This window comes from Aptenodytes patagonicus, chromosome 3, assembly GCF_965638725.1.
Source record: "Aptenodytes patagonicus chromosome 3, bAptPat1.pri.cur, whole genome shotgun sequence".
In the NCBI taxonomy this organism is placed as follows: Eukaryota; Metazoa; Chordata; class Aves; order Sphenisciformes; family Spheniscidae; genus Aptenodytes; species Aptenodytes patagonicus.
Genome location: NC_134951.1, coordinates 8,875,211 through 8,902,788, shown reverse-complemented (window position 1 = coordinate 8,902,788; position 27,578 = coordinate 8,875,211). Strand labels below are relative to the sequence as shown.

The window sequence follows — 27,578 nt, the reverse complement described above, 5'->3', positions numbered from 1 at the left end:
ATTTTTGTTTGTAATACAGAGAACATGTTAACATAGGATTAATATTTTATATCACACATACTTAGAGATTTAAATGTGGCTTAACAATGAAAGATGAATTACTGTAGAAATGGATGTAATTCCACTAATCCAAGAATTTACTTGTTCCCATTTTTTCTATCTGTTGTTTGTTTCGAGTGTCATATGAAGACAGAACAGAATTAAAAACCTATTTTGACCCTCTTCAGCACTCTACATGCAGGAAAAGCTTTGTGAAAAATAAAAGAACTCTGAGTAGCGAAAGACAAAAGACAATGAAGAAAGGAAGGGGAGAAGGATTGGAGCCATACTCCACTGAGTGTTACGTAAAAATTTTGTAGAGCTCATTCCCAGTAAGATTCAATTTCAAGATTTGTAGTTTGGTCTTACAGACAGGTATCTAAATACTTCTGAAAATAAATGCCATTGGAAAGGACTGTATTTCAAATGGAACGAGTTTATAACAAATGCCGAAGCTTACAGCAGTGTTCGACACCCTTTTATCGCCAGTTGTTCAGAAAAGAAGATGAAGATATCTGAAACATACATTAAGAAGAAGGCACAACATCTGCTGTGGCAGGTACACCACTGGGAAATTGGAAAAACATGAAAAAGTACTTAAGCAAAAGAATCTGTTTCCATTAAACAAGACTTGGTGAATGAAATCTTATTGGGACTTAGCGATGTAAAAAGACATTAAAAACTCACCCAGGATAGAGAGGGATGGAAAGCCTTGTTTGCTCTGTGAATAGTCCTTAGTAGCACAAGAAATATTTGGAGATGGAAGATTTTGTGGCCACCTGTCCCTATTTTACAAGGAAATCAGGGACACGTTACAACAAAAGTCCTTCATCCCTTTTTCAGAACTTTTACAGAGAGTTTCAGCCTAGTAAGGACCAGAGGGCTCTATTCACTGAGTTACCATTTGCTTCAATCATGGGTAATTTACCAGAGATTACTTTGCAATATCTCTGAATAGCTATAACATTCCAAAGAATGGAAATCAAATCATCTTTTCAGGACTCTATTTATAAGCTCTCGTGTGCTCCTCTCTGTCATGCTGTCAACTCATCCTGGTTTCAGCTGAATCTCGAAATAAAAAAGATTCACAAGAGATCTTGCTTAGGTAAACCTGCCCTAGTCCTTTCCTGAGGGGATCTTAAGAAATTAAGATTGTGTGGTTTCTCCTTTGAGATTGTCCATTACAGAGATATGCCCATGGGATACAAATTTGGAAACATCAAACAAGCAGCGTCCAGTAGTCAGGATTGGTACTACCTTGAACTTGAACACATAAGGTGATACAGTCACTCCATATTGCAAGCATTTTGCAATGTTATTAAAGACGACCAGTTATTTGACAACTACCATTATCATTGTAAAATGTATAATAATTATGTTTTAGAATTAAATAGTTAATGTGCGGTCCTGTTATCAGCACAGCTATGTGAAGATTGTTTTCCACACTACAATAGATAACATCAGTGCAGCCTGAAGTGGGATCAGAGAGTAGATTTCTTAGATGACATTAAATGGGAGTGGTAAGACTTACCTCCTAATATTTGAAAATTATCTTCCCATCACATCTAGCCATTAGCTTCCATAACATTTTTCCTGTTGAGCTAAGGTTACAGTAGATAGTTTTTCTAATGCTAGTAATTGTGTGAAACTCACAGGCTGATGATATTGTAAGCCAGGAATCTGCAGGATCTGTTTTTCACTATCATTCAGGCTGTAAATTGCTTCCATCTTGGACAAAAGTGGCAAATCATCTCACTTTGGTGTTTACGATCATTAATCATATAAAAGTATTACCACCAGCCTGTTACTATGCTGGGTGATATATAGCTTTGTAGTAAAAAACAGACTCTGTCCTAAAATGCTTACAATAAAAATAGGCATTTATTAACACATGTGTAGATAAGCTTTAGGAGCATACAAATGCAGAATGGCTTGATTAAGGTCATGTGGGAAGTTCATCAGAAACATTATTTGCTCATAAATCTCCCTAGTCCTCACACACAATTTTAGCTTTAGAAGTATGTTTTCTTGTTACGCATCCAAGAACTATCTTATAAACTACACTACCATATCATCATTGTAATTTCACTTAAGAGTGTCTTTGTTTTCAGAATTCACATCATATGTTATTTCCAAATGTGTGTTATCTGGTACAAACAGTTGCTCAGGCTGTCTTGGATTTTTCATGGTTTTATGCATTCCACGCTACTTTTAAAATTGAAGCTGTATTCATTTTCTCGTGGATTTACAGTCCAAGAGTCCAGCAGCATGTGTAGATACTCCTTTCATTGCATGGGGGCTACACCCTCTTCATGAATGCTGATTCACCCAACATCTCCCATAAAACAATGACTCACTTTTCCATTGCACAGTTAACTTTTCCAGAAACATGGGTTCCCTAAGCTATTTCTCCCTGTGTGGCAGCCTACAAGATTTAACATTCCTGCAAGGAGCATGTGGGAAAAGGACGCTGTGCAGAGGAATGTGCTGTCTTTGTCAATGGGATTGCCAAGTACAGAATAACCAGATTCTGTTCTATTATTTTATGGTCCCATTCTGTCCCAGCTCTGTATGCGTACACTTAAAAAGGCTTCAGGCAACAACTGCTATCTCAAGTTAAGGTCAATCAATATAGTCGATGCATTGATGTTTAATTATAGGTAGCTGATGGTTTCCTCTGGCACGGGTTAACCTTGTTAAATATATTGTTTAAAAATACCCCTTCAAAATTAATTTTCTGCTTGTTTTTAGATACACTATGTGCACTGGTTCTTCTGTGACCTTGGCAGGATGGGTGGTGACAGCTAAAACACCGCACTACTTTGTCAACACTGAGATTCACTCCTGCGTTATAAAACAAGTTCGGGGTTGTTACTATCTTCCACACCAGTGCATCTGATCTCTCTTGACAAAGGGGGCATGAGATGGTTGTATTCATCTCATGAATACACTGTTAAGAGTTTTTTCAGCAAACTCAGTCTGGGATGTTTGCTCCTATTCGCCACACAGTAAGAAAAGGACCATTTGCTTCTCTTCATCTCATGTACTTCTTCTTGCCAAAGAATAACCTGTATGAAATGCAGAGTCTAAAAGGATTTTAGTGACATCTCGAGTGTATCAACACTCTAATTTGAAAATATCCAGCTTTTAAGAAAAACTGATTTTTTACGTTATACTGGAGTTGAAGACACAGTAGTATCTTCCTTAAGATTTTTCTTACTCCTATGCTTTGTCAATAGTTTCAGTCCTGAGGGAGAACAGCTCTACTTAGAAGAGCTTTTAAGAAACCACTAAATTCACTAGGACACCAACTCCTATTGTAGTAGGTCAGCATGTCTCCAGCTGTACTCTGATTTCCAGTAATAGACCTAATCTTCTAAATCAATACGTGATTGCAGTTGGGAAGCCTGCACCATTACACCAGGTAAGTCCAATCTTGCCTCCTTCTATGCTTACCTTTGGGTCTGTAAAATTTTTGCAGAAAGGGCCCTCAAGCAAGGGTTAAGCATATTACTGAATGTCTGTGTTTAATTAAATGGAACCAACGTACTTGAAAATTGAAATACTGAAAGAAAATATGAAACAGTCCAGCACTGCAGAACAACCTTCTGAAGTTTTACCTAGAGCTTTGTAAATTCCTTAAACTTTTCAACAGCAGTATGATATTCTTGTGAAAAGTTGTGTATGTGTGTGTGTATATATATGTTTAAAAAAACTCACTTAATGGAATCAAGAAGTAACACTTGTAACAAAGAAGTGCCTTCTATCCAAAAATTTCCAAGTTATTTAAAACATTAAGCAAAACCAGGGAAAATAGAATCTCAGAAATCTGTATTTTGAAAGATAAGACTCCATGTATTTTACACCAAAACAAAAGGCAAATTTATTTACTATTTTCCCTGAAGATTCACAGGCAGGAGCTGTAATTAGATCTCATCCAGTTAAAACTCAACGATTAATCCAAACTGACTTCAAAAGGTTTAGTGCACTGTGATATATTTCAGAAAGAGGAAGAAATTATAGCTGTCAAGGGTCAGATTTTACTTCTTTTACTCACCTTCACCAAACTCCGAGACTAAACATCTTATTTCAATGTTTTTGAGAATGTGATTTTAATTGTTATGATTAAGGGACTGCAGAAACAGGTCCCACATGAAGATGACATTCAATGAAGTATTACCTTTGCTTTCAGAATTATCTTTGATTGCACTTGTAAATTCGCAGTGGATTTTCCCATTAATTAATGTGAATTAGCTAGTTGTGGCTGTTCAGTTTAGGTTAATTCTCAATGTTGTACAGTGCATCGCTATTTATTGAAAAAAAACCCAACTTACTAAAAAGCACGCAGGTGCAAGCTGTGAATTGCAGGGAATCCCTGCTTTCGCTCTGCTCTGCTGGCTGCTGTGCCGGGGTGTTTGCTTTGGATAGCTCCTAGCACCACCGTCCCGCAGAGCGGACTTCAGCAAGGGCCCAACACAGCGGAAAGTCACAGCTCGGCACAGAGCAGGGAGACTCCGCTTAATGTTTCTTGCCTCCCTGAGGATCCCGTCCCATTTTCTCCTTTCTCATGTACCCTTGGGAACTCGGAGGCTCTGCTTTCCAACCACCACGCCGCTCTTTCGCACTCGGTACAAGGCCTCAGCAGAGCTCCTTCTCAAGTATGTCAACACTCGCCCTTAATTAGTCCTTCCCGCACGATGAGGCATTCCTCATCTCCAAAGGGTTCAGTGTGCGGCTGCTCCTGCCGTCTACGCGGGGCTGGAAAGACAAAGAGCCGGGGGCAGCTCCACGTCGGTGCTGCGTGAGCAGCCCGGCTGGGCCAGAGCGGAGGTGTGGGCGCAGCCATCTGGCCAAGACACTGGGCCCATTCTCCGCTATTGTGGAGGCCCGCTGAATGCCGCTTTTTGTCCTTTGCCCGTGCGCAGACAGACATATAAACTGTATCTTTTGTTCTTCAGTCAGGAGGAGAAATCTGCCTTTGCAGTAAAACACGTTGGCCTGGCAGACAGAGATTTATCCCCCCCTCAAAGAGCGACAGCTGCCCCTCGCGCAGCGACGCGAGCCGCGGCTGCGGTGCTGCACCCGGTCCCCGCCCGCACGTTTTGCCCCCTGCCCTCACAGGACGAGCCGCAGCCGTGCGAGGGGGGCCCGCCTCGTTCGGGCGGGAAGCACGGGGCCGTAAGTGCCGCCAGCCCTTGCCTTCCCCCGGGAGAGCAGGACAGTGCCGCCCCTGGGGAAGGTGCGCTTCCCCGCGCAGACGCGGGCGCGGATCCCCACGGAGCCCCACTCGCCACGGGGCACAGCTGCCCACCGCGCTCCCCCCGCCACAACATGGCGGCCGAAGCCCCGCCCCTGGGGTGTCGGGGGCGGAGCTCCTGCGCCCGCCCCGCCTCGGCCGGTCCGGGCGGGGGCAGCGGGTGCCCCGACCGTTGGCGGCCGCGCGTGCGCGGCGGGGCGCGGGACACTGACGAGTTGGCGCGGCGGGGAGGCCGGTGCCGGGCTGCGCGCTGCCGGCGCTGCGGCGGCGGCCGGGTGAGTTGCTGCGAGGAGAGGCCGGGCCGGGGGAGCGCGTTCCGCCGAGCCGGCGCTCCCTCAGCTCCGACTGGAGCTTGAACTTTGCCCGCGGCCGTCCCTGGGGCCGCCTTGAGGGGGAGGGCCGGCTGAGCCTTCCCGCTGCCTCCGCCCGGCGCTTCGCCCCGTTCCGCTGGCGGCCCTCGGTCCCGTCCCGCGTGGAGCGGGGCGTCGGCGTGAGGCGTGCCTCGGCGCGGGTAGGGCGAGGGGGTCGTTACACGGCCCGGCCCCTTTCTCGGGCGTTACTCCTCCGCGTTGCTACCACGTTATTGTCTCATCGTCTCTAAAATTACCTCACTGGCTACCCACCGCGTCGGGGTGCTGGCGTGGGCTGCCGCCCAGGCAGCGCGTATTTTGGGCAACGGTTTTGGCAGGAAGCTCGGAGCGTCTGCTTCGTGTGCCGCTGCGCGGGCAGAGCCCAGCTCGGGTATCGGGAGAGCAGATAAGCTCAGGTGCTGGCACCCCGGGGGGGGGGGGGGGCGTCGGGTTTCTTTCCAAAATGCACAGCCCTTCTAGCCAGCTGGAGAGGAAACGTTTATGCTGTGATTTTTACCTGAGCGTATCAGTCATGTTCAGGCCATTACGTTTGATGTTCATCTTGCTTTTAATTTGCACTTGCCATTTCTCTGTAGCAGCTAGTTTCTTTGTCACACGGTACAGTGCAGTTTTCAGTCATAATTTCCGTGTGGTGATAGACTGCGCTCTGCTGTAAACAGTTTTCAACCTGAGAAGTTTTACTTTCTGCCGAAGTTAGTAAGACAGGCTTTAGTGGGGGAGAGGGGGCTCTATGTGGTTGCTTGAATATTTCTGTCCTTCAGAGCAAAGAAAGCATCGGAGGTAGTTTCTCTTTCGTTTCCGTCGCATTAAAATAACTGGATGTGTGGGCTCAACAAAATTGAGCACAAAAATGTCTGCCGAAACTAGTGTGTCTATAACTGTGCAGGTGAGAGCTGTGTGTTTCAAAGATCTGGCAGTGAAAGGCCACCGCTGGGTAAGTGGCCTGTCCCCCGTGGAGCCGGTCGCAGGGATGGAGCCTCGCGGGGGTGGAGAGCCCTTGAGGCAGGAGAAGCTGATCTGCGCCAGGAAAGGCCAGGAGTATCCTGCCACAGTGAACAGATGTAGCTGTGGTGGGCTGCTGGCAGCTTCAGCTTCTTCCTTTTCTTAAATTTCCAGAGGTGGAAGTTCAGTTCTGTGCTACTTTTTATCACAGGCACAAAAAATATGCACCAAAACTCTTAATGTTTTACACGACATCTAGGGATGTCTGTCAGAAGTTGGCGGGAGAGGTTGTTTGTGCTAGTTGGGTTGGCTTGCTGAGCTAAAGTGCTTGCAGTGCAGTCTGATCGCTATCTCCTAATGGCTCTTTGGTCGTGATAAACATCAATATGCTGTATAGGCTGATTTCTTTACCATGATATATTAACACAAACATTTCTTCTAAGTGTAATTGCTGTTGTACTTTAGAAGGAACAGCGACTTTCATAGCTGACCAGTTTTGAACACTATTCATGCACATTTGAGGCTAGCCTCATGTAGCAAAACAATTAATTTGAAGAGCTGCTTCGCTGTGTCTGTCTCTTTTAAACAGCTCTGATGACAAGTCACAGAGAATCAACAAAAGCAGATGGCTGGAGGTGGCTCTTGTTGCTTTGGGGAGTAGTCCATTGAATAGTGAAAAATTAGAAGATAAGCACATTAACACAAAACACAAAAAATTACTTTGTGCTAAAGTGTGTTAAAACTTTGGGAGAAGTTTGAAAAATTACATTTTTTAAGCACTCTTAAATACACTACACTTACTTGGTACTGAAAGTTCATTTTTTCCAAGTGCGGGTACAAAGTTCTAAGTACAGCAATCAGATACGCTTATAAGGTCATAATGTACCAGCACAGGCTTGCCTGATATATATAATGCTCTGGCAGAACACTGCGGGGGGGGGGGGGGGGGGGGAGACTGTACCGCATCTTGTGATCTTGTGTGACATGTCAAGGGTGTGCAAGTATAATGTTTTGACCTAATGCATAACAACATTGGTTAAATTGAAGGCTGCCTAAACTTTAAAACCTGTTATGGGCATATTGACTGAATCTTTTTGGTCATTAAGGGGGTTTTCTGAAGGCTTATATACATTTCTGCAGAACGTGTCTCACAAGGATTTAACTTTCAACATGAAAGAATACCAATATCAACCTCCTGAGGAACATGAATTAGTACTGAATAACGGAATGGGTTTTTTTTTGTTAGTACTGCAGTGAGTGTTGTTTCCCCCTAACCTCTCCATCTTGTTAAATTAGATGTCAAGACCACTTAAAATTTATTTCAGTCTTGCTGTGCATACTACTTTTTCAGGAGTACGATGGCTGTCACTGCTTAGTTTGACGCTCTCTAAAAAGCCATGCACAGTATTGTGACTTAGTCCCAAACTTGCCAGGAGCAGAACATCATCTGTGTAACCTGTACCGAGCGGTCTTCAGGAATAACTCTTTAAACACAGTTGCAACTGTGCCTGGGGGCTTGTCTGATTTTAGAGTGATTTTATTTTTTTTAAGGGTGTTTTTGGGAGTCTCTGGCTTTTTGTGACTTTCTATAACTTTTTTCAGAGGGCTCAGAAGTGAGTATAATGAGATCAGTTGGCATTCTTCATTTCTTTTGACTCAGCAGACTAATCCCGTAGTATATTTAGTACTTGCAAATCCAGGATTTTCTTTCCAGCTAAATGGTAGACCAGAAATGATAATTCACAGTTTCTGGGATGCTGCACCAATATGTTGAGGTATGGTAGGAAGAGGAACCTGATAAAACTTGTGCCTTTTGATAAAGGACACTATTAAGGTGAAGGTCATTAGAATGCCTGCAGTGGCAGTGCAGTTTTTCTGCAACTGTCTCATAGTGTTGTGAAAAATCAGGGGAGTTAAAATCATGCCACTCAGAAAAGGAATGTGATTTTTTTTTTCCTCACTTAGCATAAATATAGGCATATATTTTCAATTCACATGATTATTGTGGAATTTATTTTGTACATTTATGAAAAAGTAATCTTCCTTTTGAATGTCTGAAACCGATGCATGGTTCATGTGTCATTAAATCAGAAACTGCAGGAAAACAAAGAACCATCTGGAGACTTGGTGGGGGGGAGGTTGAGGTTTCTGGTTAAATGTACTATCAACACAGGAAAAACTATAAAGAGTGTTTCAGCTGCAAAAGGAGGCAAAGTGTTCTGGGCATTTTGTTTGATCGTTTCGGTTTGTTTTGTTTTTTTTAAAAACAATCTTCTTTTCATAATTAGGTGAAGCACCAGAATGAAAGACATGGACAATATCAAAACTGTAAAGAAAGAATGGTAGGTGCCAGTTCCCCCCTCCCCCTTTTTCCCTCTTCCTTTCCTATTGCTGCTTGTGTGTCCTGACATGACTTTTCAAACTTTGTTAAATTTTAAAATTTCAGGTTTTTTTTCTGTATCCACCTGCTCTACTTATACTGAAGTTTAAAAAAAAAAAAAAAATTGTTTTGCTAAAAGGTTTTTCACATACCTGGAATGTTTCCTAGATGCAAGAAGCTGTGTAATTATTTTTATTTAAAATAGAAAGGCAGCCTTACAAATTGCTAGGTCACTGTGCACCTCTACATTTGATACGGAGGTGTTTGGTTTTCCAGTTATGTTTCTGAGGTAAGGCATAGTGAATACCTAGATTAACGCTTCAAGTTTCTTTCATTCTATTAGAAAACTAAAATGGGGACAGCATAGTTTTGAAATTTCTTCTTTAATGTTGTTGAGTGTTTCTTTTGTTTAAAGATGTTAATCTGTAGGGATTCTTAGTATGTTGCGTAGATGCACTGCAAACAATTCCTTTTTATGCAAATGTATCTAATTACCATTCAAGTAAGCATTGCTGCTCTTGAATTCAATGCAGAGTTTTACGTAAAACTGGATATTTTTCAAGAGCTGGGATTTTTTTTTTTCTGAATTGCTTAAAATAGGCTTTTCTGAATCTCCAACAGGAATAACTCCTGCAATGTTTACCAAAAGCTGCATAATCCTCTTACTATGCAAAGAACCTAAACTGAAAGATAATTATTCATTCAGGTTGCATATTTCTGCATTTTGATTGGAAAAATCTAACAGAAACAGCTGCCACATATACAATGTTCTATAAAAAGATGTGGCTGATGCATCTTTTTTAATACTCTGGCAGTCTCCACAGTACTGAAGTCTTCTATTGTATTTCTTCAGTGTGCTCAAGTTGTGTTTAGTCACTTGCTCTTGAGTTTCTCTAATGTACTTTCAAAGACAGTAGCGGTGGTTCTGTGATGGTGCTGGGAATGGGGAGGTTCAAGTGGGGGTGGGGGAGTAAATCCTAGGGCAATTTTCTTGTATGTGGTTTTTAAAAGTTACAGCAAAGGAAGTCACCCAAGCCTATATCATGGAAATGCTTTAAGGAAGGCCTTTCATTGGTATGCAGTTAAATGTTTGATGGTCTGAATTAGAAGTATGAATCATCTAACTTGCATTCCTTGCTCTGATACGAAGTTTAGAAGCTTCTGCATAGATGAATTCACCTTTTCTATTGCGAATAGTAGCAGTTAGAGACTTGGAAGTAGTTTCTAGAAAAGGCACAACGCAAAGTTGACCTGATGTTTTGTGACAACTGAGTAAGCTGGGTGCAGGGGAGCATGCCTTTTACACCTCTTGGTACTGAACTTCTAGGGTAACTGCTTGTCTTCTAATGTGTTCTCTGAGGCATCATTTTTACTTATGTCTTTGTTCTGCAGGATGTGTAAATCGGGAACCGATGATCAAATTTTGAATGGTACAGAACAAAACTGTGACTACTTTGTAGATAACCTTTTTGAAGAAGCTCAGAAGGTTGGTGCTATATGTATGGCTCCAACTACGATCAAGAACCAGGTAGGCAGTGAAGAAAAAATACTCACGTTTAACGTACTAACACTCCAGGAGTACTCTGGAAAACAAATGCAGGGAGTTCAGCGGTCTTATCCAGTACATCTGTAAATAAATGCACACAGAATTCAGACAGCAGTGGGAACAGTCTCCCATCTCTTAGTCAACCAGGCCTATGCTTCTGTACTTCTGGCTCTTACTATTTTTCATTTGCTCTCATTTGTGTAGTTGTGGTAGTAGCAGGATGTTTAGTATGGTTTGTATCTCAGCGATTCTGTCCTTTTCATGTTTTTCTGTTACTCCCCGAAGACTGGTAAGGGGCTGGAGAAAAGGCCATGTAGAACAAAGATGCCAAGGAGAAATTTGGAGTGGGCGTTGCTGGAAATTACATTCGTGGATCCCCAGCTGAGCCTGGAAGAAAAGGAGTGTCAGGAGCAACACCTTAAATTGCAGTTCTAAAATAGTGTTCCATGGCAGTACTTGTGTCAATGTCTAAATGGGAAGTTGGTGTGGAATAATTAGTCCATGTTAAACTTGCATACTGGTTCATGGTGGAGGAGCCTTCCTGTGATGAGAACTCCTTTCAAATGCATTGGTGCCATGAGACACAAGACTTTTTAAAGGAATCTAATTTTGCTGAGTGCTATATACCTTTTTGACAGATTACCCAACCAGAAGAGAAGGAATTTTATTCAGCAGTTTGCACATGCTGTGTATTTCTGTAGCAATCATCTTATAACAAGTCAAACTGCAAAAAAAGAAAAAAAAAAAGATAAAATTGTCTTTGTACATGCTGCATATACCTCACATGTGGCCAAGCATCTGTCAAGACATTATTTCAGGGATCAGACCTGGATGATCAAATGCTGCCTTAAATGGCATGATGCATAAATATGAAAATGCAATCCCAAATATATCCGTGTTAAAGTTGGAGAGATTTCAGTGAACAGTGTGAAGGCTACAAGTTGAAGTAGTGGATGTTCTCTGGTAAAGTTAATGAATTACTGAGAATTTGTTTTTTCATTCCCCTAACACCAAGGTTTTGAATATACCCAGGAATTCCAGGGTAACATAAATGTATGACTGCCTGAAAGTAAATTTTCTGATACTTGCCGCATTTGCTAAGTGAAAGGCTTCTGCATGCATTATCTCAATGCCTTACTTTCAGAAAATCCTCCTGAATGATCAGAGCGAGGCTTTACCCTAATAAATTCCCAGCTGGACTATTCTGGTAGTTGGTGTTCCAACACCAGGCATGTGTGCTCTCAAATTAGCTCTTGAAGAGTTGCAGCTGGCTGGGATCTTCCAGCTTTTTTTTTTTCTTCTGCTGAATTGAAGGAGTGTTCTTGACCTAGGAAAGCAAAATGATTGGGGGAAGGTTTATTCCTAACCCTGATTGACACAAGATACTTAGAAATGTCACTTACCCCTTGCAGTTGCTCTGCCTGTTGGCACAGGGCTGAAACAGATTATAGTGAGCCTTCTCTCAGTATTTTTAGTCCGTGCAGTGGATGATTTACAATCATAGGGTACTGTGGCTGTACCAAGCTGGTTTTACATCAGTGTTATAATGAGAACTGTTGTTATTTTATAGGTTGATGTAATCATTAAACTTTGGAAAAATGGGTTTACAGTAAATGACGGTGAGCTTAGGAGCTACACTGATGTTGCAAACCAGCAGTTCTTGGACTCCATTAAAAAAGGGTAAGTAAGTTTTGTGTTCTTAATCAGCCTGAGTTAATGTGCTTTGGATAGCACTTAGCTTATGCTCTAAAATTTTTTACATAGCTGCTTGGCTTTGCTGCACTACAGTATCCCTGTAGGAGCGTAGGCCACTGCCTGTCTCAGTTCCTGCAGTGCTAATGGCTGTTTGAACATCAACAGGTCTAATACAGCACTCAATTGCAGTAGTCGTACAGCTGCTGATGAAATAGGTAAAAGTGAGTGTTGATAGGGGGCACAGCAGGTGCAGAATGAAATGAATAAATCAGAGTGCCCAGTAAGAGCTACTGATCAAATGGTACATTGACTAATGAACTCAATGCACAGGTGGTTGAGCATTTCTGGTTTTATGGTCTTTGTTTTCTTTTTATTGATGAAGAGCCTTAAGTGGGCACAGTTGCTCCATGTAACATCAAGAAACTCCCATCAGTCCTAACTTCAGACATTTTTCCTAGTACAAGCTTGCTATTTCAGTCATTTGTGTGTATATAGCAATCTTACTTTTATCCCCCTGTTAAAAATTAGCATGCTATGCTGATTTCTGCTAGTGTTTGCAATGTTGCTTTAAAAGAGCAGGTTGACCATACAAACCAATGTAATTTTGAGCCTTTAATTTGTAGTCTGTTTCCTCACCCCATACAAATGGAGAGGAGAATATAATTTATGGAGAACATAATTTAATAACTCCTTTTCAAGTATGTGAAATTACTAAGCCATTGTATTTTTTGTCTGTTCCATACTTTGCTAGCCCATCAAAAATACTAATTTTACACTGTATTTCTCCTCTAAGGCTGTCACCTGTGTTAGTTGTAATAGCAATTAATTGCATTGTTTAAAGCCCTTTGCTTTCTTTGTGTGCATGCATCAAAAGTTTGCCAGTTTTCTCCTACCATATGCTTGTGAAGATGCTAATTACAAGATGGTTCCTGCATAATCATTGATGGTAGAGAACCACTTAGTGCAGCCCCTGTGCCAGCTGAGCCCCACCACCCGAAAATGTAGTATCTGCATCAGAGCTCAAAGACAAAGGCATTGTTGTGCTCTGCTTAATGCAAATAAAGCATTACTGAGGTGATGTTACTGTACTAAAGAGTGTAGCTGTTAGTGATGATCTAATTTTTAAAAGCTGAGATTTGTGTTTATTTGTAATTAAACACATTGTGTCTAAACTCATTCTTTCTCTTTAAAGGCCAATTGTCTTTTTTTTCTTGTTTTACTATGGGGATAAAATAATTGAACCTTTTGCAGCAATGTATGGCAATACTGAACTTCCTACACATAATGTGCTTTTGAGTGGTAACTGCTGAGTAAATTTGAACATCATTCAACAACTTGCATGATGATGGGTTTTTTTATTGTTCACTTTCTAGTTAATTTGCAGTTCAGGAACTTGAAGTTGTTTGTATGTCATGCGCTTAACGTAACTCTTAGTAAATACTTGTGAAGTGGTGGTTTGGTTTTTTTTTTTAAATCCTTGAAAGGATAAACATAGAACAGGTATTAATCATTAATCTATTTTGTATACTGAAAACAGTATAGTATTTCTTTTTCTGACTTTTTTTTTCTTAAGGGAACTGCCTTTTGAGCTACGAAAAGTTTTTGATAAGGAGGAGGTAGATGTGAAAGTGGAAGATAAAAAAGATAAGGTGTGTTTGTCATCAAAAAAGCCAATCTTTCATCCCTTTTCTGGACACGGTTACAGATTAGGAAGGTGAGTAGTCTGACGTGATCTGTGATTGAATAGCTGAAGGGAACTGTACCTATGGTAAAGGATCTCATAATTCAGGTTGGAAGTGACCTCTATCTCTAATCCAAGCTCCTGCTCAAAGCAGGGTCAGCTGTGGGGACAAATGAGGTTGCTCAGGCTTTTATCCAGTTGGGCCTTGAAATCCTGCAAGTGGAAGCTGCGTAGCCTGCTTCAGTGCTAGACTGCCCTCATGGGAAAGAAATTTTTTCTTATATCTGGTCTGAATGTCTCTTGTTTCCATTTATGTCCACCATGAAGAGCCTGGCTCCACCCTCCTGATGACCTCCTGTAGACCCTGGCAGGCTACTGTTAGGCGCTTCCCCCCTGACACCATCTCTTCCACAAGCTGAACAAGCCCCTCTCCTCCAGCCTCTCCTCACAGGGCAAATGCTCCAGCCTGCGGCCATCTTGGTGGCCCTCTGTGGAACTTGCTCCAGTTTATCGACACCTTTCTTTTATTCTGGGTACCAAATCTGAATGCAGTATTTAGGTGTGTCTAATGAGTGTGGCATGTGGGATAATGGGCTCCCACAATCTGCTGGCTGTGTTCCTGTTAATACAACCAGGATCCTGTTGGCTTTCTTTGTTCAAGGTCTCAATATTATCAGAACTGATTCCAGCTGAAAGGCTGTCACTCTTCTATTCTGTTATTTAAGAGAAAAGAATCTCTTTTAAAGCTGTATGTGCAATACTTTGTGTGAGAAGAGGGGAGTATGACAATCCCATAAAGGGTACTGAAGAAGTAAGAGGTTATTTTGCATTCCCTTAAAATTCCTCACTATTTAACCATGCATTTATTGCAGTAAGGCATTTTAGCATGTTACAGTGATCCTCTTTCCTTTACTCCATGACTCTCTTGTGGTTGGAGTGTCAGCCACTAATGCCAATGCTAAAACTAGACTTGATTTAGAACCAAACAGTACTGTATTTCAGAAGGCTGTTGTAGAGGGGCAGGCCAGGAGTTCATGTATTTGATCCCTGTCACTTTTGCTTACTCCAGCCAAATTATCTGCTTCACATATCCCTGGTGTGTAAGACTTACATGCCTATAAAAGCAGACTTCAGCCTAGGGAACAGAACACATTCAGTGACCAGCAGCCTACAGGAAGCTTCATAGGTGGGACAGCTTAGGGACCTGCCAACTGGGGTTAGTAGACTGTGGTGAAACCTTAGGTGAACAGCTTGTTTTGATTAGGTGGAAAGGGCTTGCTGCTAAGGCCCAGTGTGTGTGCTGAGGGAAAGCGTGACCTGGGTAGGAATGGATGAGGCAGGGAAAGAAGATAATGTGCAGAGTAAGAGACTGATAATGGTAAAGGATGAGTGGTTCCAGGCTGCCTCAGAGAAGCAAGTATCTGTTTTATCAGTTTCATCTGTTTCTGTAGTGCAGTCCATTCAGTTGCTACATGCTTGAGTAGATACAGTCAATAGGGAAAATCTTCCCTTGAGAGATGGATGAGATGCTGCAAGACTTGCTTTTGGTAGCACTGAAATCCTGAGCAAACGAGGGTCAAGAACTTAACATTAATTTATCTACAAGTAGACCTGTATATAGCAAAAGCAAAAAGATCTTCAGTGTGCTGGGTTTCTGCTGCTAACCAGTGCTAAATGGTAGGTTGTTCAGTTGCTTGTTGTGCTCTGTCATGCCTACAGCAAGTAATGATCTTGCTTCCCAATAGGCGAGTTAGGTTCTGGAAGCATACTATTCTGTGAATTTCGTTTGACTGGTCTTGTATGCTGAGACATCCTATGACTTGCTCAGCATTTTTTTCTTTACAGACTGATAAAATGCTTTTTCTTTTCCTACTCTTGCTAGTCTCTTCAGTGCTATACTATCAGAGCCTTTTCTTTAAAGACAAGTAAATATTTTTGCTGATGTTGGAAACAGGAGCCATAAGTGCTCTTATTCCATAAACTAGTGGTCACTTCCTGCTGTTAGTAAGTCCATTGCGTGCATATGCTACTCTTTTAGCAGAAAAGCTTTGTGGGGAAATAGCAGTGCTGTCTGAGACCTGTAACAAGTTTTAAGCTATAGAACTGCCTTTCCACAGTTGCATTTGTGTGCTTAATCAGAAATGAGAGAGGCAAATGACTGAACAGTTTACTTCATCTTATGACCTAGCTAAACTTCTTAGCAAATAAACATTTTTTTAATAGTCTAGAATAGAATTTTCTGCCAGTGTTCCCAGATGGATGGATTATGTGGTGGATGAACCATTATGAATCGGTCTGTTGACTGGCTCATTAAAACTTGTGTTGGAGGAAAAATGGAGGAACTAGAAATATGTTTGTTGATATAACTCAGATGAGCTTCATCCTCTCCCTTTTTGTTGTACAGGATAAACAAATGAGTCTTACCAGACTTTTCCAATATACCTTATAAACCTATACAACTAATGGGTATATTCTGTTTTATCTACCACCGTTCAGCTGCATTTAATAGTTTGGGACTAAAACAAGATTTTCAACTGCATTTTTCTATTAAGCTTATCAGTGCATTTTAAAGGCTGCCTCAGAAGCATGTTAATTAAACTATTGACTGAAATCCCTTGTAGCAAAGTGGGCTTGCTCTATAACCTCATTAGGGTAAAACACTGTGTGCCAAGCTTCTTAACCATTAGTCAGGGTAAGGCACGATACCTAACTCTTGGGCTTTTTCTTTTCAGAAAATTGACAGGAGGCTCTTATTGTCTCTTCGATCTTTAGTTTACATCTTCTTTTGATAATCTTGTAAAAAGAATAAGCCTTTAAAGGGGGTGATAATGCTTTGATCTCAGGCTAATAAGAGACTTAGATTCTTGGTTTGTGGCTTTAGTCAAAGCTCCCACCACTAGATGGCTTTATCTGTCAGCTCTACAAGAGTAAAGTTATTTAGTATAGAAATGCTTTAAACCTTGGTGAATATAGATCTGCTAACTTTCTCTTGCAGTTTAGCTTAATGTGTTGACTTCAGTTTCACACATACTTGCTATTGAAAGAATCATCTCCAGTGCCTACCACAAATTCTGAGACGTGACCATGAAGGAAGTCAGTTTGAGAATGACATCAAAATCTGTATCCATTTGAGACAGTTGTCTGAACTACAACTGTGACTGATGGGCTAAAATGTAGTTCAGCCCAGGCTAAACCAGATGCCTGGCAGCTGCATGGTTGACTACCTCTCCAGCTTCCACTGTACTGGAGACAGCTAGCTCACACGAGTGCTTATACTTCAGTGTCTGAACCTGGAACTGAACGCCACGGATCAAGTAGACAGCAAAAGCTGATCATTGCTGGACTGAAGTATGACTTGAACTTTTTTTTTGCTCTGCTCCCGAGACTGTTTAACATTATCTTGCTAGTGCTCAAGCTGTTTTTTCCAGATCTGGAGGGCAGTTAGGGTTTATTTTGTATTGAGGTCAAGCATGAACAGAAGCTGGGTGTGAGAAGTAAATCAGTAGAGTCAGGTGGGTGATAGTAAGTCACCTGTACTTGGAGTACCAGAATGTTTTACAGATGTGCCTCTTGGAATCTGTTGGTGCCAAGTTCTTGTGCCCCAGCTGATTTCTGTGTAATGAAAAACAGTCAATTCTGTGCCTTTCATCTGCCTCCAGTTGCAGTGAACATCTCTTATCACTCACTTGGGAATCAGATTCCTTGATTCTCATTCTTTTTGCAGATTTTCAATGGAAGAAATAAAAAGTGCCTCTACTGGCTGATAGCCTAGAATTTAGGGCAGTTAACTAGGCAGTGGGTGATAAGAGTTTTTGAAATCCTCAGACTGAGAAGGACTTGAGTCCAAGACTCTAACTTTATTAGCCTGAATATATTAAGTCATTAGCCATCTTTGTTTTAATAATAAATTGGCTGTGACTTTCTGCTTTATGATTAAGCTAAGACAGGTGCAAGAACATAAGGATGCAAGGATGGGGTTTGTCCACGAAGCACATCAGTATTGTTAAGACTGTTATTCTATGGCCGTTGGTTACTGACTTCTCTCTCAAGGAACAGTAACTCATCAATTTTCTGTACAAAGAGAAAGCTTTTCCATAAACCACCATGAAGTGTTCGTGTAGTCATTGACCACAGCTGAGCTCAGAGAAGAAATGGTAACTCCTTAAATCACTGCTATTGTCTTGCTAGCAAACATCTGGTTATACTCACATGAGCTGAGGACGTGCCTGTTGGATCAGGCCTTATAATGACTTAAACAGTACATGCTGAACAAGCTTAGTCCTGAAAGAAGCACTAAGCTCTAGACATTTCTTTGGAATAAAAATTTTTGCCAGTAATTTTTTTTTTTTAAAGATCACGCACTTGGACTGAGGTCCCTGTATTCTGTCAAGTCATTTTGTGGATCTTTGCCCTTATGGTAGGGTCAGCTGTTGAGAGTGCCTTAGAAAAAAGCAAAATCCAAGTGGTGTGTGCATCAGCCTAGATTTTCACATTAAGTCAATTTCTCTGATAGATGAGTAATGCTTCTAAGCTGAAATAGATGATGCTGAGGTCTAAATCAAGGCTAACACTCAGTTAAATTGAATTACTGTAATCACATTACAGTGAAAATTAACATTGAGTATGCAAATTCAATACTCAAACCCCTTGAAGTTTCACCTGTGTGATTAGAGTACAAAAAAATGCACAAAGAATGTTCAGACTGTTTCATCTCTTGTGTATTCATATTTAATCCTTTGACATTTAAGTTCTCTTCCACCTTGTAAAAATGTTTAACATGAGCAAACTGAAATACTTTAGTGTGTTGAAGTCTTCAAGAGAAAGTATTGGCATACAGTTAAAAAAAAAGCTGACATTTATGTCAGTATTCCTATATTTGTTAAAAAAAAGTCATCAATGCACCCTGATATGGGGCAGAAGGCTCCAGAAGCAGAGGTCTGGAGGGAGGTTCAAGCTTACATGTGTACACAGAAGGCATAACATCATATGGCTTTTCTTTTCAGTGCTACTCCAAGGATAATCTCTAAAGTAAGAGATGATCATCAAGGACCTGACAACAAAAGACACCTGCCTTTAGTACCCTTAAATGGTCTGGAGCCTATCACTAACATCCAGATCTGGTTAGCTGATGGAGAAAGGATAATTCAGAAATTCAATGTTTCTCATAGGTAAGATTTATTTTAGCACTGTTGTATGTATTTGCATCTGAACTATTTGTCCTATGCCTGTACATATAAGTCTAATTTCTGTGAATAATCTACCTCTTCAGTTCACTTAATATTGGACTGCTCTTCAGCTGTATCTAGAAAACCTCCTTTCAAATCTTGAGAAATCTTTTGGCTGACAGGAGAGGAGCGTAAGAGGAATGTGAACTGATGTTAAGAGTCAGTGCATAAATGAAAATCTGAGGAAACCGTAGGAGTTCTTTGTAGGTTAGTGGAAGTTAAGGTGTATGTATTGCTCATTACTAGAGGAAATGGCTTTTAAGATGACAGATCTCTCACAAAATGACTACATCTGGAGCAAATTGTTTAGTAAAAAGCCTGCTAGTCATTGGGCATAGACAGCACCGCAGCTGGGAGCTGGAGGATGTGACTTAGAGTTGAGCCAGAGAAACCTCTAGGGAGGGCCAGAGTCAGTGCAATAGGCAGGGGAGGTTCGTCACCTGCATGTCAACATGGACAGAATAGAATGCATCCAATGTGTTTAATTCTTAATGAGTAAAATTTCCGGTTCCTAAAGAGGTTTATAAATGGGGATAACATCAGAAGGTGTCAGCCAGCATATGTATGCAAGAGCTTTGAGAAAGTAGGATTAACTGTTTAACATTAAATTGTAAAACTACTGTCTTTAGAGACCTTTCTCAAATTTGTAATTTGAGAAATTACTCCAGTACTATAGAGTCACATCGTATAGGAAGGATATGTTGCCTGTGCTTCTCTGTGAAGCAATTTAAAGTGATCACAGATTCAATACAATCCAGGATTCTGTCAATATAACCGTGTATGTCTTTGTGGCTGGTCAGAAGAAAAGCTCAGCTGTTGAAGGTTAATGGCTGTAACTTTTTCAACTTGTACTAATTTGTTACTGTTAGTGGCCTGAGGTGTGAACTGAAACACTGTTGCGATGTACTGCTGAAGGGTCAATTGCTATTTTAATTATAAATACTTCATTGGAGGGCTTAATATCTTAATTATTCCAGGTTTCACACATATATATTCACACACATATATTTAAGTATATTTAGAAGCTTTTTGTCTTCATGGTAAATAGCAGTTTGGACAGCTGCTAAGTGCTTGTGGACGAAAAAAAAAAGTCTGAGATAAGGAGAACAGCTGCCTTACCGATGCAGTGCTATTTTTGAAGTAGCTTGCAATAAATATTCCATCATAACATATCCTCTTGCCACAAGACCCATATGTTTGTGCTGTATACAGTATTTGTGTATGACCTAATAAGAAATAGGGGGAAGTCCTTTTAGAGTACAGATCCTTAAGCATTATGATTACATGTATAGCACTCCTTTCAGTGCAGAAGCAGAAAACAGTCAACTATTAGTTAATTAAACTATAGGTAAATAACCTGTAGCATATATATTGCAGTGCCTGGGTAAATTGATGTGTATGTGCCACAGTAAACTACTACTTTAGATACGAGTTGGTTACTGATGAAAGATTGAAGTTACAGCATTGGAGCAAAAGTGCAGGTAGCATTGTAATACTGCAGTATGGGGAATCGAGGAGACATGAGAGTGAAGCAATTAGCAGAGCAGTGCTGTAGGAATAGCACACATAGCTTTGTCTCAAATCGAGTTGTGTCCCTTCTTGAGCAGTTGCCAAGTTATCCCATGCTCACGTTACTCCAGCATCACAGTATGGAGCCTGGAAAAGAACCTGTTCATCCTAAAGCAGATAGGTGGTGGCTAATTGCCTGAGTTGCTCTTGGGACCCAATGAACTTTGATATAATGCACATAGACACCAACCAAAAATTTATTCCTGCTTGAGGTTTTTCAGGCTCTAGGCTTGTAAGACCAAGCACTGTCTCTTAATTGAGGCCTGCGTGCACAGGAATTGGATGCTGGCTGTATCTGTCCTAGTAGGTATGGCTAAGGCATGAAAACTTGGTCATCTGTGCTGCTAAACTGTTAGGATGGCTTTCCCCCCAGCCGACTAGCACTTTCTCAAACAATATCTAGGCTTGGTTCAGATGTTAGCTCAGTAACATCTTAGCTCAGCTTAGTTCCCAGGCAGCAGTAAACCCCATGGGCTACCCTGTGCATGGGGGAGAGGAAGGATGAGTTTAGTAATTTGCCAGTAGCCAGAGTCTACCAGTTGGCCTCAGGATCAGAGAATGGGCATTGACACTATGTTTATTTTACTGCTATAGATTTATCCTGTTATCTTCAATTTCTAATTAAATTGGTCAATCCTGATTCTTTCACAGCAAAACCTCTGTCTTGCTCACTTGTTGCAAGGTTCTTCACGCTTTAACAGGCAGCCTGAATCTGTAATGAATTCACTGCTGCACCTGCTTTGGTAGAAGGAGACTATATTTAGACCTAGTTAACTCATAAGCTATCCAGACAATTTTTGCAAACCCTTTTTCTTTGTTATTATTATGGTTCTGCTACATGTACCATACACTGGAGGCATCTTTATTCTAGCTCTTGGCTACAGAAACCTCAGGTAAGAGCTCCACCAGGTGGTTAAGAACTGGTAGGCTTGCGTAACTACCATCTGAGCCATAGTGAAGCATTGGAGTGCTCAGGATAAGATACTCATCCTTTTTCCCCTGGGACTGCACTCAGAGCATGCAGACCTTGGTCTTTGCCTCCCAAGTGGATCAGGCACTTCAGGATACCACCCCATCTATATTCCGCCATTCCTATGCCATCAGCTATTACATGAAGCAGGTGTCTCGTTCTCTTCTTGTGGTGGCTATGTGTGTTGTGCATATGGTCTGTGTTGGGATTGGAGTGCTCTAATGCTGAGTTTTCTGTTTTTTCTTCTCAGAATAAGCCATGTCAGAGACTTCATAACAAAGTATCAAGGATCAGAGGGAAGTGTTCCCTTCACACTGACTACTTCGCTGCCGTATCGAGAGCTGCGAGACGAGACACTCACGCTAGAGGAAGCAAAGTTGCAAAACGCTGTTGTTGTTCAGAGACTTCGGAAAACAACTGAACCTTTCAGACTCTTAGTGATAAAAGCACCTGACAATGACTATAAAACTGATGCTACATCTAATGGACAGCTCAAGAACGAGCAAAAAAATGCCATCAAAAGTACAAGATCAAATTAGCTTTTAACTGGCCAAAATCTACATACAGGTGCAACTAGACAAAACCAAAAATGTAACCAGCAATACCTGGATGCACTCTCATCCTCACATACTGTGCTCTTAGAGAGCAAAATGTGTGCTGTGCTATCTGCTATAATAGAAGTATTTTCAACTAAATTTGGTGGTCAGAGCCTGGCTATATAACGTAGCAGAGGTAACTGTACAACAGGTCATCCTTAGAATTTCCTTAGGTAGAAAGCTTCTCAGTTCTTTAATGAGTGTATTTAGGCGGAACAGTTCTCTGAGACTTAATTACTACTGATAGCACCTTTTAAGGAAAGATAGTATTTATTTTTGCACTTTGGACTAAAGTGAAACTGAACTGATTGGTTTCACTTACATTTCGGTGTAAGCTGCTGCAGTTTGCATTCTTCTCACAGTAATTTTTAGGCAACAGATGCTGCAGGGAAGCTCACGTTTGAACTTTTAACTAACTTGAAAATCTTCAGTATCAGTATCTTCAGGATTTAACTTATTACAAGATCTGCAGTGTAATGTTCTATCAAGTCTTCACATGGTGGTAGGTGCATGTGTGAGAAGATAGAAATGAGGTAGTCTGGTGCATACTGCATATGAAGTGCCTCAAGATAAGCTCTGAAGGAATTGTTATTACCAATGGTTGAAGTGGTTTCTGCCTCTCTTGTGCTGCTACGGGTGTCTTACAGTTAGGGTGACGTTAAACTACCTAGCTCATTAGGATAGCGATCCACTTTTAGCCTTGTCACACACAAACTTCAGCTTTTCTGGAGATTACCGTACAGGAATAGTGACTTAGAGGGACACAGTTGTTTTTGTACTATATATCTGCCTCTCTTGAACTGGCCAGCTGATGGCATGTGGCCAAGTTTCAAAGATGTTGAAAATCCTTATTTGAAAACTGAGGTTTCTTTCCCCCTCTGCCCCATTTCCATCTAAACCTTTTATTTTGCTATTCAACTATTCCATGTTTTGCTAAGGGAGACATCAACATAAAGACTAAATATTTTGTACTGTGTTTGCTAAGTAGCATGTGGGTTTGTGAACGGAACTAGAGTCTCTAGGTAAGACTTATCGTGGGGCCTTCAATGAGTGCTGACTAGTTTGTGCTACCTACGCAAATGGATGATTGTTGGGGTTGTACTTCTTTTGCATGGTTAAATGAAAGATGGGTTTGGGATTTCCTGGTTTTGTTCTAAATAGAAAATGACTTAATTGGAGTGACTTGAATTCTATCTAAAAGTCGTGTTACTTCAAACTAGGGATGTGCTTACTTCATTCCCAGGGATGTAAAACTGTTTTGCTTCAGCATCTCTCCTGGTATGTTTGAGGGCAGTGAAATGAAAGTCAACTGCACAAATATCTATTCAGTGTATTCAGAAGGCAAATCTCTGAATTTGCAGTTAACTGCTTTCAGTGCTATAAACTTGATGTGCTACTGTGTAATTCAGGTTTCCATAGCAAGTAATACAACTAAATTTTCTTTGCTCTTGCACTGACTCCTCTACTATATGAAAAGCCTACCAGCTCTCTAGTAGTAGGAAGAAACGTGTAGACAAATCCATTAGTAAAATTGAAGAGACAAGTCACCTACAGACACAGATCCAACCCTCAGTTTGCAGAGCTTCCTGAACAGTGAATTTCATTAATCAGTGCTTTTGAGTTTGTCTTAATGTAAAACTAAGTATTAGAAAACCACACATGCTTGATTGTAAGCTCAATTGTTCTTACCTAAAAGGTGCATGAAATGTCAAAGTAGCAGTGTACTATTCCTGCATTTGCAATATTCAAAGAATCCTGCATTCAAAGAAATTAGTGTAAGACTGATTGAAATTGAAGGGGGTGTGTGTCAAATTTTGAAGTAGGTAAATCCGTTTTGCTTGTTGTCAAAAGATCATGGTTTTGGAAAGCAACAGTAAGTATTTAGTATTTCAACATTGGTTCATGTCTGCTACCAGTATTTTAAGAGACTGGATAGCTTGATTCTGTCTGGCTATATATTGTGCTTTACTGAAATCAACTGTTTATGGCTACAACTTTGGTGTACTGGAGTGTGTATTTGCAGTTTGAAAGTGTCATGATCTTAATTACAAAATGCGAGCAAATCTTTAAAAAGTCAAGAGTGATGCTGACTGCACTAATCCCGTGTTAGACTAGAAAGTGCCTTTAAAAAAAAGGCAACGAACTGTGATTGGATAACTTATTTCCTAATTTGGAGAAAATCTTTGGAATGAATACAGGGCTATCCTAAATCTAATTGGTTTCGGTCAATTTGTAAAGACTGATTAGCTACCTGTAGTGTCTGGACAGCCTAATCTCTTGCTCAGCGCTGTAGACGGCTATTGTGCATTGATCAAACAACAGTAAAACTAGCTTGATCAATGCTTGAGTTTGTGAAACACAAATACTATCAGTTATTCATTGTTTCTTCACAAGCGTTCACTGTTTTGAGTAAAGCCTGTGCATTAACATAATTTACAGCAAAATTGAAATAGGCTAGAAAAGAACAAAGAAAGGAAATGTTTTCTGTTGTGTTTTCCTTCGTGAAGAAACATGCAAACACAGGTAACAGATTTATCGTGTTAGGAGGACATTGTGTGAAGAGAAAACGAAGAACCTAAATGTTTAATTTGAATGTTACATGCATACCTTGTATCTAGCTTGGTACTTTAGAACAAATTACAGACTGGGGCTAAGGGACTGAGCAGTCCACCTCCATTTTGAAGCCCATCTGGACTCAGCCTTTAGGGACCCCTTGGAGCCTAAAAGTTTCAGAGAGTTTTCAACAAGGCCTGTTAAGGCCACAATTTCAGTTTTGCATTGAAGGTCTGTTTTTTAAGAAGAGGTCTGTTTTAAAAAAAAAAAAAAAAAAAATTAATGCCTCGTTCTTTCAGAATTTTGCAAATTTGCTATAATTACACTTGTCAAATGATGTGCAGGATTTGCATATCTACTTCATGGCATAGTTTGCAGTGGCTGTCCAATACCCACCAAGTGACGCTGCCGATAGGAGAGCTCTTTGAATCAGTCGAGCCAGGAAGCCCTATGTGTATAGATTAGTCATCATCTTCCCAAGACGAGCAGATCACTGAGTCCTCATGTGCTTCTTGGTTTGTTTAAACCCTCTTCTCTCAGGGCACTCTCACTGTTGAAAGAATTCATACTTCAAAATGCAATTTCTTTTTTTTTTCCTCTGGTGCGGAGCATGCTTGCAAGACCATTTTCCTGTGGGCAGAATGGTGGTGGTGAACTTGTACTGCCTAAATAATGGTGTCAGCTCCAGGGCCTTTGAGGGCAGCAGCTCTTTCCGCAGCGTGCTTCCTGGGTCAAGTGGGGTTTTTGTGTGATCTCATGTCCAGTTGACAGAAGATAGCGTTGCTGGCTGGTGTGGTTATAAATTCGTATAAATCAGAAAACAGTGCATGTCTTCAAAAGGATAGAGCTGGTATTTTTAGACTTCGGGTGCAAACAGCCCCAGAAGCCTTCACCGCCTTACACCCGATCATTAAGCACTTCACTGCGGGGCGAGGCGGGAGCAGCAGCACCTCTGAGGGGACCGGCAGGGCGGGCGCTCGGGCGGCCTTTGGACGCTCAGGCCGGCTAGCAGGCTTCCAGTACAATAAAGCCTAGGTTTTACCTCACGGGCGGCTCCCGCGGCAGTGCCCACAGGAAAGAGCGAGGGCAGCGTTGCTGCTCTCGCCGCCGGGAACTGCCCCGCTCCTCTCCACAGGGGAAGTGGCATGGAGGGACGGAGGGTTGAGGGGGTGTTCCTGCCGCCCGTAGGGGGCTCGGCGGACTCGGCTATGCAGCCCTCGCACGAGGCGGGGAGAGGGCTTCTCTCCCGAGCCTGGAGGGCAGCGATAGCGCCTTTGCCCCTCCAGGACCCTGCGTGAGGGTGGGGAGGACGCCACACGCTCTCCCTCTCCTTCCCTCCACCGCCCCGCCCCGGGCACGCAGGTGTTGGACGGGGGTGCGCTGTCCGCTTCACCATGGCGGGGGCTGCAAAGGACACCCCGGAGCGCCCGGCGGAGGAGGAGGTAAGGGGCTGGGGAGGGGGAAAGGCGGCCGTCGTGGGGCTTGAAGACCCCCTCGGCCACAGTCCCGGGGTTAGAGCGGGGTTGGGGTCCGGGGGTGCGGAGCGGTCCCGCCCGCGCCCTCCTGCTTCGGCGCGCTGGTTTTTTATTTTCATTGCCGGTAGGTTACGGGTAAGGGGGGTGGGCCTGAACTTGATGCTGCCGTGTTTTGTGTGGTGCTTCTTCTGCGGCGCAGCCTATCTCAGCGAGGTACCTGAAATAGCTCTTAAATCCTTACCACCACCCCCATCTCTTTCACCAAGAAGCTCCGTGTAACTGATATTTTCCCTCGAGTGCACTATACAATATTTACTGTCCACTTCAGCGGCAGGAAAAAGCTCCATTCGCTTTCCACTCTCTCTTCCCTCTGGGGCTCTCTCTCCGATCAAGGCAGATGGGGTATCGGTGGCAGGAGAGAGGTGTGAGTTGGGGGGGGGGGTCACTCTCCTCAGGAAGCCTCATCAACTCCTAACTTCCAGATGAGTGTTGCTTGTGAGAGAGTATCTAACTGCTTTCTCTTTAGACTCGGTGCTTCCCGAGATAGGAGTGGAGAGGCAGGTAAGAGGTGAGTGAGGACCCCCCTCGCTCCGTGGCTTTTGAGGGGACATCTGCTAAAACTGGGAAGGGGCAGCTTCAAAACAGAGAGGCCGAGGTAACCTTTCACAATGTGGTGGAGGGTGTTCAAGCCATGGAGCTCATCGGACTGTGGGCACGTGCTGTTCTGGCTTGAATTTTTGTGTTCAGAAAGCATCTGGGTGAATACAGGGGAGAAATCTAAAGATTTTAAACAGAGATACACCGTCTTTGGCTCACAGAGCCCCTCAGTGCTATGTTGCTGGCAGCTGGAAGAATATCCTGGGAAAGCACCGCTGTATCCTGCCTTGTTTGTATGCCCTTTCTAGGTGTCTGCACCCAAGTCCTGCTCCTGTTATTTCTTCCACTCAGGGGTGGGCTGATGTCACTAAGAAACCTGAAAACAGTCCTCAAGATACTCAGTATGAGGGACCTGGGATGCCACCTGTGACTATCACACTCATGCTTTTAAGAGGCAGTTGTATGGTCGCTCAGAACAGAAACATTACCAGTATTAATTCTAGGCTGAGAGAAAAGCTGACTCAAAAGCTGTTCCTCATTAGTTACATTTTCATTGTTTCTCAGATAAGCCTAGACTAGTGTTTATCTTTGAGTCACAGGTTTTGCGCCCTCTTCTCACTGCTTTTTAATTACTTCTTGGTTCAGTTCTGGACTCTACTGATAAAGAATAGCTTAGGACAAA

General features: G+C 42.0%; 2 protein-coding genes across 3 annotated transcripts in view; both read left to right on the top strand.

Moving 5' to 3' along the window:
* The first annotated feature begins 5,508 nt into the window (after positions 1 to 5,508).
* Positions 5,509 to 24,265, top strand: UBXN2A (UBX domain protein 2A). Of its 2 annotated transcripts, none has more exons than XM_076332697.1 (7): positions 5,509 to 5,571; positions 8,898 to 8,951; positions 10,382 to 10,517; positions 12,106 to 12,215; positions 13,804 to 13,944; positions 18,915 to 19,079; positions 21,926 to 24,265. In XM_076332697.1, the coding sequence occupies exons 2-7, from the start codon at positions 8,911 to 8,913 to the stop codon at positions 22,212 to 22,214; spliced, it is 882 nt and encodes a 293-aa protein (XP_076188812.1). In that variant the 5' UTR covers positions 5,509 to 5,571; positions 8,898 to 8,910; the 3' UTR covers positions 22,215 to 24,265. The 2 variants fall into 2 exon arrangements, with proteins under 2 accessions (XP_076188812.1, XP_076188813.1); XM_076332698.1 differs by lacking the exon at positions 5,509 to 5,571 and adding an exon at positions 5,985 to 6,062.
* Positions 24,266 to 26,203: 1,938 nt separating this feature from the next.
* Positions 26,204 to 27,578, top strand: part of MFSD2B (MFSD2 lysolipid transporter B, sphingolipid) — a 38,358-nt gene continuing 36,983 nt past the window's right edge. Inside the window, exon 1 of the mRNA XM_076332696.1 lies at positions 26,204 to 26,266. Within this exon, the coding sequence (XP_076188811.1) occupies positions 26,219 to 26,266 (48 nt within the window). The 5' untranslated portion in view covers positions 26,204 to 26,218. The remainder of the gene's footprint in view (positions 26,267 to 27,578) is intronic.

Excerpts from the sequence above, each read along its gene's own strand:
- UBXN2A (XM_076332697.1), top strand. The coding sequence starts at position 8,911 with ATGAAAGACATGGACAATATCAAAACTGTAAAGAAAGAATG. Across the intron at positions 12,216-13,803 it reads TTGGACTCCATTAAAAAAGG|GGAACTGCCTTTTGAGCTAC; the intron begins GTAAGTAAGTTT and ends TTTTTTCTTAAG. Across the intron at positions 13,945-18,914 it reads CACGGTTACAGATTAGGAAG|TGCTACTCCAAGGATAATCT; the intron begins GTGAGTAGTCTG and ends TTTTCTTTTCAG.